The sequence below is a fragment of the Kogia breviceps genome, chromosome 19, assembly GCF_026419965.1.
Source record: "Kogia breviceps isolate mKogBre1 chromosome 19, mKogBre1 haplotype 1, whole genome shotgun sequence".
NCBI classification, from domain to species: Eukaryota; Metazoa; Chordata; class Mammalia; order Artiodactyla; family Physeteridae; genus Kogia; species Kogia breviceps.
Genome location: NC_081328.1, coordinates 1,931,583 through 1,946,412, shown reverse-complemented (window position 1 = coordinate 1,946,412; position 14,830 = coordinate 1,931,583). Strand labels below are relative to the sequence as shown.

Here is a 14,830-nt window from a genome sequence, read left to right as displayed (position 1 = left end):
ATGTGGTACGTATATACAGTGGAATATTACTCAGCCGTAAAAAGGAATGAAATTGGGTCATTTGTAGAGATGTGGATGGACCTAGAGTCTGTAATACAGAGTGAAGTAAGCCAGAAAGAGAAAAACAAATATCGTATATTAACGCATATGTGTGGAATCTAGAAAAATGGTACAGATGAAACTAGTTCCAGGGCAGGAATAGTGACATAGACATAGAGGATGGACATGTGGACATGGTGGAGAAGGGGAAGCTAGGACGGATTGGGAGCTTAGGTTTGACATAAATACACTCTCATGTAAAATAGGTAGCTAGTGGGAACCTGCTGTATAGCACAGGGAGATCAGCTCGGTGCTCTGTGACGACCTAGACGGGTGGGAGGGAGGTCCAAGAGGGAGGGGATGTATGTCTGCATACAGCTGATTCATTTCATTGTACAGCAGAAACTTAACAACATTGTAAAGCAATTTTACTCCAATTAAAAAATAATAATAAAAATACAAGTTTTTATTTTACCTTCACTTATTCCTTCTTCAGTGTTCTTCCTTTCTTTATGTAGATTCAGTTTTCTGATCCATATTATTTTCCTTCTCTCTAAAGAACTTCTTGCACGGCAGATCTACTGGCAGCAAATCCCCTCAATTTTTATTTGTCTGAGAGTCTTTATTTCTCCTTCATTTTGGAGGATGGTTTTGCAGGGTACAGAATTCTAAGTTGGTGGTTTATTTCTCTCAACACCTTAATATTTCCCTCCACTCTCTTTCTGCTTGCATGGTTTCTGAGGAGAAGTCTGTGTAATTCTTATCTTTGTTCCTCTGTAGGTATGGTGTTCCTTTCCTCTGGCTTCTTTCAGGATATTTTCTTTATGTTTGATTTTCTGTAATTTGAAAAGGACACGCTGACATGTTTGGGGCATTTACCCTGCTGGGTGTTTTCTGAGCTTCCTGGATCTGTAGCTTGGTGTCTGACATTAATTTGGGGGAAATTCTCAGTCATTGTTTCAAATATTTCCTTCTGTTGCTCCTCTTTTTTCTCCTTCTGGAATCACCATTATGCAATATGTTACACTTTTTATAGTCCCACAGACTGTGGATATTCTGTTCTGTTTTTTGGGTGTTTTTTTTTTTTTTTAAGTCTTTGTTCTCTTTGTTTTTGGGTTTTCAAGGATTCTCTTGAAATACTACTCTTGCTCAGAGATTCTGTCCTCAAACATGTCCAGTCTACTAATAAGCACACCAAAGACATTCTTCATTAATGTTACAGTGTTTATCTCCAGCATTTCTTTTTGGATCTTTCTTACGATTTCCATCTCTGCTTACCTTCCTCATCTGTTCTTGCATGCTGTCTGCTTTCCCCATTAGAGCCCTGAGCATATTAATCATACATGTTTTAAATTCCCTGTCTGATAATTGCAACATCCCCACCGTGTCTGGTCTGATGCTTGCTCTGTCTTTTCAAAGTGTGGGGTTTTTTTTTGCCTTTTGATATGCCTTGTAATTCTTTCTTATTTTTTTTTTAATAAATTTATTTATTTTTGGCTATGTTGCATCTTCGTTGCTGCGTGTGGGCTTTCTCTAGTTGCGGCAAGCAGGGGCTACTCTTCGTTGCAGTGCGAAGACTTCTCATTGCGGTGGCTTCTCTTGTTGCAGAGCACAGGCTTTAGGCTTGGGGGCTTCATTAGTTGCAGCACTTGGGCTCAGTAGTTGTGGCTCACAAGCTCTAGAGCGCAGGCTCAGTAGTTGTGGCACATGGGCTTAGTTGCTCCGTGGCATGTGGGATCTTCCCGGACCAGGGCTCGAACCCGTATCTCCTGCATTGGCAGGCGGATTCTTAACCACTGCGCCACCAGGGAAGCCCTCTAATTCTTTCTTGATAGGCGCACATGAGGTACCGGGTGAAAGGACCTGCTGTCAATAGGCCTTCTGTGATGTGGTGAGGAGTGGGCGAGTCCTGTGATTGGGGCTCTGCCTTGCGTTGAGCCTGTGCCTCTGGGCTGTGAACTTCACAGGTGTTTCAGATTCTTCCTCTCGCCTCAGGTGGAACAGGAGGACTACAGGGGCCTGTAGTTGGGTGTTCCCCCCACCACCCTGCAAGTAAATCACTGAGTTTAAAGTCACTTGAAAGCATCCCCAGACTTCCCTGGTGACGCAGTGGTTAAGAACCCACCTGCCAGTGCAGGGGACATGGGTTCGATCCCTGGTCAAGGAAGATTCCCACATGCAGTGGAGCAACTAAGCCCGTGCACCACAACCACTGAAGCCCACGTGCTCTAGGTCCCGTGCTCCACAACAGGAGAAGCCACTGCAATGAGAAGCCTGTGCACCACAACAAAGAGTAGCCCCCACTCGCCGCAACTAGAGAAAGCCCATGCACAGCAGCGGAGACCCAACCCAAACAAAAACAAAAATAAAAAATCCTCAATAAAGAACTTAAAAAAAAAAAAAAAAAAAGAAAGCATTCATTCCCCTCTGGTGGTTATGCTCCCAAGTTGATATATGATTAGGTTCCATTGCTTCATTTTATTTTTAATTTCTAGGGCTTGTTCTTTTCTTTTGACTTAATTTTGTTTCATAATGATGGATGATTCCAAACTCAAAGCTACAAAATGAAGAGGTGAACTCTTAGTGAACTCCAGATTCCAACCCTGTCCCCTCTGCCTCATTTCCTCCGTAGGAAACTATTGTCTTTATTTTATTTTATTTTATTTCGGTACACGGGCTTCTCACTGCTGTGGCCTCTCCCGTTGCGGAGCACAGGCTCCGGACGCACAGGCCCAGTGGCCATGGCCCACGGGCCCAGCCGCTCCGCGGCACGTGGGACCCTCCCGGACCAGGGCACGAACCCGTGTCTCCCGCACCGGCAGGCGGACTCCCAACCACTGCGCCACCAGGGAAGCCCGAAACTATTGTCTTTAAAATCAACTCCTTCCTTGCCCCTCTCTTTATTCCCTTACCCTGATTCATTTTCCTTTTATACATCTTATCACTGCCTGGTATTATTACCTTCTTTCACTGCTAGAATGTAAGCTTCATGAGAGTAGCGACCAAAGTAAATGTATTTTGAATGGCCACAGTTCCATGTATGGCCATTCAAAAGGATATTTGTGATTATTTTTTTCCTTTTTGAGTATTTTGAGGTTACCGTAGTTTATTTTATTTTTAAAAATTTATATTATTTGGTCGACACTGCTATTTCACATCAACACGTATGAATTATACCTTTGCAGCCATGTAAAGGTCACACAGGGCAGTGTGATCTAGTGGGTATAGAGGTGACAGGCCCCTGTGTTCTGAGCTGTGCTCCATTCCCTTAGACGTATGATGTCTGAGCATGATGATGGCCTGTGGCATCTGTGTCCAAGAGGCCCCAGTTTCATGACATCTTGTTCAGCTACCTGTGCAAGACACAGGAGAGTGTCACGCAGGAGAGTGGGTGCTCCAGCGTTAGAGTGAATTAGACTTCGGATACAGGCAGCTGTACTAGAATGTGACACACGTGTTCCTAAAAGTCACCACACCCTGCAGAGTAGTTCAGTAAAAACCACAGAGTTTATGGGCAAATTGGGATTAGGAGCACAACACTCAAAACCTTTGTCCGTGGCACATGAAAAGGAACATGATAAAAAACAGCACAGATTTTGCACATGTTAAAAGGTGAAAAATATGTATACACTGCAATAAGTATGACACTTTACCCTGAAAAGACCTGATGTTGGCAGCCTGTGAATTCAGCTGGGTGCAGTGTTCCGTGCTCACCTGTTGTTACTCATGGACAACATCACAACATAAGCAAATGGTAAATTCGTACTGTGATCAGATTGTTTCCTAATAGTCACATTGGAATAATATACATTTTTTAAACAGGTGGTATAGCAGCACTGACTGTATTTTTCTCTTTTTCCTTTAGATGATATGCCGATGGGCACTGCTGGCAGACATGCTTCTAATGAGTTCTTGGTGTGTGGAGGGTATGTTTGCATATATTTCACTAAACATTTCTTCATATTTTTTTGTGTGTGAGTAAAGTTATAGAACTCTGTGTTCTTGATGTAAAATTAATCTTGTTTCACAGTCTGTTCTTTATAAACTTTTAAAATTGTGTTAAAAAACATAAAATCTGCCATCTTAACCATTTTTCAGTTTGAGTTCAATAATAGCACTAAGGGGCTTCCCCGGTGGCACAGTGGTTGAGAGTCCGCCTGCTGATGCAGGGGACGTGGGTTCGTGCCCCGGTCCGGGAAGATCCCACGTGCTGCAGAGCGGCTGGGCCCGTGAGCCATGGCCACTGAGCCTGCGCGTCTGGAGCCTGTACCATTAAGTATATCCACAGTGTTGTGGAACAGGTCTCCATATACGTATTATTTTTTTAAATATATATTTATTTACTTATGTATTTATTTTTGGCTGTGTTGGGTCTTCATTGCTGCGCACCAGCTTTCTTTGGTTGTGTCGAGCTGGGGCTTCTCGTCGCAGTGGCTTCTCTTGTTCCAGAGCGCGGGCTTTAGGCGCACAGGCTTCAGTAGTTGTGGCACACGGGCTCAGTAGTTGCGGCTCGTGGGCTATAGAGCACAGGCTTAGTAGTTGTGGTGCACGGGCTTAGTTGCTCCACGGCATGTGGGATTTTCCAAAACCAGGGCTTGAACCCATGTCCCCTGCATTTGCAGGCAGATTCTTAACCACTGCGCCACCAGGAAAGTCCCTCCGTATACTTTTATATGGTTATGTATTATATTTTTATATTTAGATCTTTAATCTATTTTTAGTTGATTTTTGTATATGGCATAAGGGTCCAGTTTCATTTTTTGCATGTGGATGTCTTGTTTTCCCAGCACCATTTGCTGAAGAGACTGTCCTTTCTCCAATGATTGGTGCTGGCACCCTTGTCATAGGTCATTTGTCCATGTATGCAAGTGTTTGTTTCTGGGCTCTCTATTCTGCTCTCCTGGTCTATAGATCTGTCTTTATGCCAGTGACACACTGTTTTGATTACTGTAGCTTTGTAATATTTTTTTAAAAAATTTATTTATTTTTGGCTGCATTGGGTCTTCCTTGCTGCGCGCGGGCTTCCTCTAGTTGTGGCAAGCAGGGTCTACTCTTCGTTGCGGTGCGCGGGCTTCTCATTGTGGTAGCCTCTCTTGTTGTGGAGCACAGGCTCTAGAGTGCAGGCTCAGTAGTTGTGGTACACGGGCTTAGTTGCTCTGCAGCATGTGGGATTTTCCCAGACCAGGGCTCAAACCTCTGTCCCCTGCATTGGCAGGCGGATTCTTAACAACTGTGCCACCAGAGAAGTCTTGAAATATGTTTTTAAATAAAAAAGTATGAGACCTCCGGGAATTCCCTGGCTGTCCAGTGGTTAGGACTCAGTGCTTTCACTGCTGTGGGCCTGGGTTGAATCCCCGGTCGGGGAACTAAGATCCCACAATCTGTGTGGCACAGCAAAAATAAATAAAAAAATAAAAAGAAGAAGTATGAGACCTCTAATTTTATTCTTCTTCTCCAAGGTTATTTTGACTATTCAGGGTCCTTGCAGATTCCATATGAATTCTAGGATAGATTTTTTTATTTTTCTATTTATGCAAAAATTGCCATTGGGATTTTTTTTAACATCTTTATTGGTGTATAATTGCTTTATAATGGTGTGTTAGTTTCTGCTTTACAACAAAGTGAATCAGTTATACATATACATATGTTCCCATATCTCTTCCTTCTTGCGTCTCCCTCCCTCCCACCCTCCCTATCCCACTCCTTGTGGGAGTGGTCACAGACCACTGAGCTGATCTCCTTGTGCTATGCGGCTGCTTCCCACTAGCTATCTGTTTTACGTTTGGTAGTGTACATATGTCCATGCCACTCTCTCACTTTGTCACAGCTTCCCCTTCCCCCTCCCCACCATTGGGATTTTGATAGGGATTGCACTGATCCATATAAAACACTTTGGGTAGTACTATTGACATCTTAAACACTAAGTCATCCAATCTGTGAATATGATATGTCTTCTTTAATTTCTTTTAGCAGTGTTTTGTAGTGTTCAGCATACAAGTCTTTCGTCTCCTTGGTTAGGCTTACTCCTCAGTATTTTTTTCTTTTGATACTATTGTCGGTGAGATTGTTTTCTTAATTTCCTTTTGGCATTGTTCATTTTTAGTAAATGGAAATACAGCTGATTTGTGGGTGTTGATTTTGTACCCTGCACCTTTGCTGAGTTTGCTAGCTCTAATGTGTTTTGGGTTTTTTTTGCATGTGAAATCTTTAAAGTTTTCTACATTTAAGGTCATGTTATCTGTGAACAGAGATAATTTTACTTCTTCCTTTCCAGTTTGAAAGTCTTCCTTTTTTTTGCCTAATTGCTCTGGCTGGGAATTCTGCGTTGAATAGAAGTGTTGAGAGTGGCCATTCTTGTCTCATTACTGATCGTAGAAGAAAGGCTTTCTGTCTTTCACCACTGAGTATGCTGTTAGCTGTGGGCTTTTCACATATGACCTTTATTATATTGAGGTAATTTCCTTCTGTTCCTCTTTTATTCAGTGGTTTTATCGTGAAAGGGTGTTGGATTTTGACAAATGCTCTTTCTGCATCAATTGCGATGATCATGTGGGTTTCGTCCTTGTTCTGTTAATGGTGGTATACTGTAAATCCCATTTGGCCATGGTGTTTGATCCTTTTAAGGTGCTGTTGAATTTGGTTTGCTAGTATTTTTGTTGAGGATTTTCACATCAAACTTCATCAGGGATATTCTGTAGTTTTCTTGTAGTGTCTGTGTCTGGCTTTGGTACTAGGGTAATACTGAACTTATGGAATGAGTTTGGGAATGTTCCCTCCTCTTCAAATTTTTGGAAGAGTTTGGGTGTTTGTGTTAGGTCTTTAACTGTTCTATAGAATTCACCAGTGAAGCCATCTGGTCCTAGACTTTTCTTTGTTGGGAGGTTTTCAATTACTGATTCAGTCTCATTACTAGTAATGGTCTTTCACATTTTGTTTCTTCATGATCCAGTCTTGGTAGTTTGTGTATTTGTAGGATTTTTTCTGTATCTTCTAGGTTATCAGTTTGTTGGTAAGCAATTGTTCACAGTATTCTCTTAAAATGCTTTTTATTTCTGTGGCATTAGTTATGTCCCCTCTTGCCTTTCTGATTTTGAGTCTTTTCTCTTTTATCCTTAGTTAATCTTGCTAAGGGTTTGTCAGTTTCATTGATTTTATTTAAAAAAAATAAACCAACTCTTAGTTTCCTTGATTTTTTTCTATTGTTTTTCCATTTTCTCAGTTTTCTTTACCTCTCCTCTAATCTTTTGGAAGACAACCAGAATCTTAGAAAAAGAGTTCTGAATAAATCAAGATGCACAATCTGTATATGTTCTGCCATCTACCTGTTATTTCCTTCCTTCTGCTAGCTTTGAGTTTAGTTGTCTTCTTTTTCTAGTTCCTTGAGGGATAGAGTTAGATTGTTGATTTGAGACCTTTTCAAATGTGAGATACAATCTTCTTCATCTTAGCACTACTTTCACTGTATCCCATAAGTTTTTTTTTTTTTAATTTATTTTTATTTTATTTATTTTATTTTTGGCTGCATTGGGTCTTTGTTGCTGCACACGGGCTTTCTCTGGTTGCAGCGAGCGGGGGCTACTCTTCGTTGAGGTGCGCAGGCTTCTCGTTGTGGTGGCTTCTCTTGTTGCGGAGCATGGGCTCTAGGCGTGCGGGCTTCAGTAGTTGTGGCACGCGGACTTCAGTAGTTGTGGCTCACAGGCTCTAGAGCGCAGGCTCAGTAGTTGTGGCGCACGGGCTTAGTTGCTCCACGGCATGTGGGATCTTCCCGGACCAGGGCTCGAACCCGTGTCCCCTGCATTGGCAGGCGGATTCTTAACCACTGCGCCACCAGGGAGGCCCTCTCATAAGTTTTGGTACATTGTGTTTTCATTTTTCTTTTTCTCAGGTTATTTGTTGATTTTTTCCAAGATTTCTTCTGTGACCCATAGGTTGTTTAAGAGTTGTGTTGCTTAGTTTCCATGTATTTGTGGATTTTCTAGTTTTCCTTCTGCTGTTGATTTCTAGTTTCTATCCTTTGTGATTGATTGGAAAGGATACTTTGTATGATTTAAATTTGTTAAGATTTGTTTTGTGGCCTATCATGTGGTATGTCCTGGAGAATGTTTCCAGTGCATCAGAGAAAAATGTGTTCTGTCAGTGGGGGGAGTGTTCTGCAGTGTCTGTTAGGTCCTGTTGTCTGTTGTGTTGCTCAGGCAGTTGTTTCTTTATTGGTCTTCCATCTGGTTGTTCTATCCATGATTGAGGGTGTGGGTTCGGCCTGCGATTATTTTTGTAGAATTGTCTTTTCTCCCTTTAAGTCTGTTATGTATGTGCCTCATATATGTGGTCGTGCTGATGTTTGGTGTATGAATATTTATAATTGTTATGTCTTCCTGGTTAATTGACCCTTTTATCATTATATAATGTCCTTTTTTTGTTTCTTATAACAGCATCTGACTGAAAGTCTTTTTGGTCTGATGTTAATGTAGCCACCCCTGCTCTCCTTTAGGTACCATTTGCATGGAATATCTCTTTCCATCCTTTCACTTCCAGCCTAATAGGGAAAGATTTATTACTGCCATTTTGTTACTTTTCTGTATGTCTTGTGGCTCTTTTGTCCCTCATTTCCTCTCTTACTACCTTTGTATTTTGTTTTTTTTCCAGTACTGATATGCTTTGATGCTCTTCTCATTTCCTATTGTGTATATTCTGTAGGTATATTCTTTGAGGTTACCATTGAGATGATATAAAATAAAGTTATAACAATCTATTTGAAACTGATGACAACTTCAGTCACATATAAAAACTCTACTCCTGTAAAGAGTATACTGCCCCCACCTTTATGTTACTGATGTCCCAGATTACATCTTTATTTATTGTTTACCCATTAATATCTAGATTTATAATTTGGGGGTACTTTTGTCTCTTAGATTATTATTTTTTTTAATATTTATTCATTCATTCATGCATGCATGCTGCGCTGGGTCTTAGTTGAGATATGGGGGATCTAGTTCCCTGACCAGGGATCCAGCCCAGGACCCCTGCATTGGGAGCACAGAGTCTTAACCACTGGACCACCCAGTGGTGGTCCCTAGATTTTCTTTTTATTTAAATCTGAAATAATGGTTCCAAAAGTTCTAAAGTGACACTTTAGAAGATAATCATATTGTTTGTTTAGGTAACTAAATATATAATCTCTTTATCTCTGTAAGGTTGTAATTGGGCAAAAATGGGAGAGTTTGTGGCTTTTTTAGAATTACAGAAGGGCAAAAGAAGGAAATAACTCATCTTTCTTAAGGCCCAGTATGTCCCTGATGTTTTAAGGTATGTATGTTGTAAATTGAATTGAAAGTCATCTAAGGACATGCTGTTTCTGAATTTATGAAAAGCAAGGAAAGAAACCAGCTACGCTACAAAATGTGGACCTCAGATGGGTTATGTGCAGGGAGAGTCACACAGTGTATTTTCAGTCTTCATCAAAGTCCAAGTTCCTTGGGAACGCTTACTGCACTCATAACTTTTGTAAACATTCCAGTCATCTCTACTCTTGAACTTCCTGTTCTTTTACCCAGCGCATTTTCCTCGAACTCTCGCATGAGGAGTGACTAGCAGAGTGTGAGCAGCTGAAGCTGCGTTTTGCGGCCCGCGGCTCTTCCCTGCTGTGGCAGAGGGTCGCTTGTCCCCTCCTCCTTACAAGTCTCTTCCCCCTCAACGTGCATGTGCAGGCCAGTAGGCTTCTGTGAAGGACAAGTGTGGGTTTTTTGGCTTTATGTCTATTTTCAAGATGATCATTTCTTTTTTTTTTTTTTTTTTTGTGGTATGCGGGCCTCACTGTTGTGGCCTCTCCCGTTGCGGAGCACAGGCTCCGGACGCGCAGGCTCAGCGGCCATGGCTCACCGGCCCAGCCGCTCTGCGGCATGTGGGATCTTCCCAGACCGGGGCACGAACCCCCGTGTCCCCTGCATGGGCAGGCAGATTCTCAACCGCTGCGCCACCAGGGAAGCCCAAGATGATCATTTCTTATTCACATTCAGAGGTGATCATTTGGCTTCTTACAGAATTTCCTCTAAATACCACCAATGCGTCAGATGAAAGGAAAACGGTCTCACTTGTATTTCTTTCCTTTTTCAATGAATGATGTCTGCAGGCAGTGTCAGCCCACTGTGTCCCCTCACAGCGCAGCCACCCCCATTCCCGTCCCTACTCAGATAAGGAACTACCAGCGCATAGAGCAGAACCTCACCTCCACCGCCAGCTCCGGCACAAACCTCCATGGCTCTCCGAGGTAAGCTAGCACTTGCTTCCTTTCCCAGTTCTTCCTCCTTTCTTTTAAAATTGTTGTTGTTGTGATTGAAACGTCTGTTAATTTCCATGGCTGACTTAGACTGTTATGTATGTGTATAATGGAGATGTACAAAGTTGAATAATAATAAAATTTTTTGTAATGGATCTATTTAAATGATATTTAAGCTTGGCTGGGTAATTAATATAGTATGAGATACATATATATATTTGTCCACAAGTATAATTATTTTTAAGAATTGAGGAAGAACTTGTTAAAAAATGAAACCTCACCAGTTTTAGCAGACTGTGTACATATTATTTATTTCTCCCACATCCTAAAACCCCACTCAAATAGAAAAGGAATGACAAAGGTATAAGTCCACAAAGACAAGTAAAACGAGAATAAGTATTGAGTTGGTGAGTGCTTCCAACACGTTTCTGGAAGTGAGAAAGAGAACAACGGAGGGGTGCCAGCTGTCGCCACTGGGCAGGGTAAGTGTGTGCTCAGGCAAAACAGGGCAGCCGGAGTCTTAGCTCAGGCAGGGTGGCCAGACGGAGGCGGACGGCTGAGAGCAGGAAAGCTGCACCTGGAGGGAAGTGCATGAGTGCAAAGAGAGGAAAGAACTGGTGCCTTCGAGCTAGGTTAGAGACTGCATCTGCAAGTACGAACGAACTGCTACTGAAAACAAGCGAAGTAAAAAAGGCCTCTTGAACATTACAAAATAGAATAACTGAATTAAAAATAAATGTTGGAAGACAGAGTTGAGGAAATATTTGAAATACATAATCAAATCAAGAAGGTGGAGAGTGTGAATTAATAATACTCTTCAAGGATTAATTAGTTTAGGCATTCTAGAAAGAAAACTATAATAGTGAGGAAGAAAATTTCCAGGAAATAATTAAGAAAGTTTTTTCCAAAATTGGAGGAGACAAGATTTTAGATTAAAAGGACCCACCAAAGGAATAGCTCAGTGAATGGAAAAGGATCCTCACCGTCTTGTACGATGTAAATTAAGAAAACTTCTAGGAAGGGTATTTGGCAATATCTGTGAAAATCAGTAATGCATATATCCTTTGACCCATCAGTCAGCTCTGGTAACTTATTCTAAGATATGTATTCCTTGCCTGTATATAAAATCGTATGTGTACAAAGTGGTTAATTGTTACAGTAGCAAAGGATGAGCAACAAGCCCAGTGCCTACCAGTAAGGGACACATTTATTCTGATCCATCTGTGACAGTGGAACACCTTCCAGAGAGAGTCAGGAAGCTCTCTGTGTGGTGAGGTAGGGCGGTTTCCAAGGTACATTATAAAATGAAAACAGCAAAGTGAATAACAGCGCACTAGCAGTGGTTCTCAAAGTGTGGTCTGCGACTCCATTTCGGAGGGTCCATGAGGTGGAGACTGTTTCCATGGTTAACTCCAGGATACTGTTTGCTTTCTTCACTGCGCTGACACGTGCACTGTTGGTGTGAACGCAGTGATGGGAAAGCTGCTGGTGCCTCAGGACACGTCACGGGAGCGGCTCCCGTTCTGCTGTTAGCCCCGGTCTCTTTACCTCCACACACTTTTACTACCGAGGAGTGTCCTTACTGAAACAGTGAAAGGTATTCTCTCTCTTTGAAAATCTCGACCTTGAGTGGAGAGTAGGCATAAAGCCCCTTTGCTGCACAAAGGAGTGGTGGCCCTAAGGCACAGCCCTTGTATGGTGGTTTTCATTGTGAGCTGAATTTTAGCCACTTTTTCATGGAACACCTGGTGCTTGAGGGGACAGCTGTGGCTGTGGTGTTGACAGCCATTTTGTCAAAAGTGAACTAAGTTGGTGGTGATATTTTGATATGAATGTGACTTTTTTTTTTTTTTTTTTGCGGGCCTCTCACTGTTGTGTCCTCTCCCGTTGCGGAGCACAGGCTCCGGACGCGCAGGCCCAGCGGCCGTGGCTCACGGGCCCAGCCGCTCTGTGGCACATGGGATCTTCCCGGACCGGGGCATGAACCTATGTCCCCTGCATCGGCAGGCGGACTCTCAACCACTGCGCCACCAGGGAAGCCCTGAATGTGACTTTTTGATATTGTATAATGCGTCAGCGTTTGGAATATCTGCATAACTCTGTCAACCAGTATTTTCCAAATGACCAAATTTTTTGAAAAGCATACATAGATATAAGATCCATTCCAAGTACAAGAAACTCTTGCCTCAGAGAATGGAGTTTAATGGAACAGAGTACAAATTTTTCCGATGTGGTTTCAGACTCCATATTGCAGGTGATCTTAGAAATGACGACTTGCTGAATTTGGGGTGGCGTCAGAGAGGAGTGTCACAGTATCTGAGAGGCTACCAAAGTGCGCCTCCTATTTCCAGTTACACATTTATAAGGCAGTATTTTCTTCATGTACTTCTCCCAAAATAACACGTATAACAGACTGAGTGTACAAACAGTTATGAATACGCAACTGCCATCTCTTGAGCCAGACATTAGAGATTTGCAAAATGTAAAGTAATGTCATCCTTCTCAATAATTTGTTTTGGAAAATATTTTTCATAATCTTGTGTCATAAGATTATTTTTAATGAATTAATAATTACAAAAATTTCTCAGTTTTAACTTCTAGTACCATAAAAATCAATAGATATAATAAGTTGCATAAATAAAAACTCTGGTATCTTCAGTAACTTTAAGAATATAAAGGGGATCTAAGACCAAAAAAGTTGAAAATGATTTTGGTATGGAGTCTATTACCTCTGTTAACACAAGATGAAAATAAGATTATATATTCAGTTTGCTTGTATTTGAATTAAGGAACTCTGGAAGGATACATTAGAAACTAAAAATAATGGTAACCTTTTGAGCAGGATTTGAGGAAGTGTTGGGAATTAGGTAGATGGATACAAGGATGGGAGGGAGACCTCATTCTGTCATTTTATAGGTTTTATGTTTGTTGCATATGACTATGTTCCATATGTTTAAAAAATCTACTCCACGGCATATTGTTAGGAAGTTTTAGGAAAAAGGACAGAAATAAAGTCCTAGAACCTGCCGGTGAGGGAGTAATATTATTTTTCCCTTTAGATCTGCGGTGGTACGGAGGTCTAACACCAGCCCCATGGGTTTCCCCCGGCTGGGATCCTGCTCCCCAGCGGCGGCAGACACAGTACAGACGGTCGGACGAAGACTCTCCACGGGGTCTTCCAGGCCTTACTCACCTTCCCCTCCAGGTAAGGAGAATTTATAGCCGTTGTTTCCAGCCTTCTTTCATTATGGCCAGTGCGACATGACACTCTCTTTAGGAGCACGGGCTCGCGATGGCAGTGCGTCCCGGCTGACTGGGAGCCGTACCCGCCCCTCCAGCCCTGCCCTGCTCTGATTCCCTCCTGAGAATCTCTGTGTAAAGCCATTAAGACGGCTGTCGGAAACAGGATAATATAAATGGATCTTGCGGATAAAAAGCATCTCCACTGGGTTTGGGCTCTAAACACAAACTCAGAAACCCTAGGTGAAAGTACATAAAATGCCTACCCTCCTTGGCACTGGGAGTTAGGAGGATTAAAAGGCAGTAGAGTACGTGACAGCGCTGGGTTACATCCACCAGAGGCCTTCCCGCTGCGGGGGGGACCGGCTGGCAGCTCCACTGCGGAACCTCCCACCTCTCCTGGACACTGCGGGCAGCAACACGGGGAGCTCGAAAATAGCCGCCCAAGGCACGCAGGGAGGCCACAGAACAGCCAATCCCAACCCAACAGGAAGACCTCGAACCACATTTTCAGGGGCTTAACTAAGAAAACGCTCCAAGCTTCAGAACACACGCGAGAGAGGCCAGGGCAACGGAGATCCAGAGTTCGTGAGCAGTCGCCTCCTAGCGGCAACGTGGGGGAGAACGGGAGCAGGGAGGGCCAGCGCGCGCACGCGCACGCACGCACGCACGCAGGCGCAGGCGTGCGTCCAAAGGGGCAGGCCCCACCCTCCGTCTCCGCCCTGGAGTAGGACTGGGAGGGAGGGGCGCGTCTCGGAAGCAGGCGGAGCGAGCAGGACCGAACCCTCGCCCGGGAGGCTCGGTTCACAAAGCGAAAACCACAGTGATAATGTTTTTTAAAAGTTTATGTCACCACTCCCCCTGTGGCAGTGGTTTGGACACTACTTTTAGCTGAAAAATCTTCTTCAAGCAAAGTCTTGGCCCGTCCTCGCCCCCTCAGAGGCCCCCGGGAGTTTGCGGACGAGGCCCCAACCCTTGCTCTCAGGGAGGAGACCCTCCCTCGGGGTCGAGTCTCCGTCCGCAGCTCCGCCGCTGCTGGAGACACACGCCTCTCGTCTGCTTGAGCTCCCGGAAACCTTCCCCGCCTCCCGTTCTTGTTAATTCGGGTTCGCAGCGGTAGATGCAAAGAAGGGGGCTGCAGAAATGTGCAGGGAGCGCCTGGGCAGCTGCTGTGGCGGAGAGCGGGGAGGAAGCAGGGGCCGCAGGGCGCCCTTTCTGACCACCTTGTACCTGACCCCCGGGGGAGAGGGCTGGAAGGAGGGATGGGCCGGCGTCTCG

At 43.5% G+C, this 14,830-nt stretch overlaps 1 protein-coding gene across 12 annotated transcripts in view; it reads left to right on the top strand.

Annotated features, from left to right (window-relative positions):
• The window catches only part of ULK2 (unc-51 like autophagy activating kinase 2), a 65,773-nt gene that overhangs the window by 33,881 nt on the left and 17,062 nt on the right, over nt 1-14,830 (top strand). For all 12 annotated transcript variants that reach the window (XR_010838273.1, XM_067021755.1, XM_067021754.1 and 9 more), the window contains 3 exons: nt 3,905-3,965; nt 10,166-10,303; nt 13,372-13,517. Coding sequence is in view for 11 of the 12 variants with exons in the window: in XM_067021755.1 (XP_066877856.1) it covers nt 3,905-3,965; nt 10,166-10,303; nt 13,372-13,517 (345 nt within the window). In the remaining variant the exon portion in view is untranslated. The remainder of the gene's footprint in view (nt 1-3,904; nt 3,966-10,165; nt 10,304-13,371; nt 13,518-14,830) is intronic.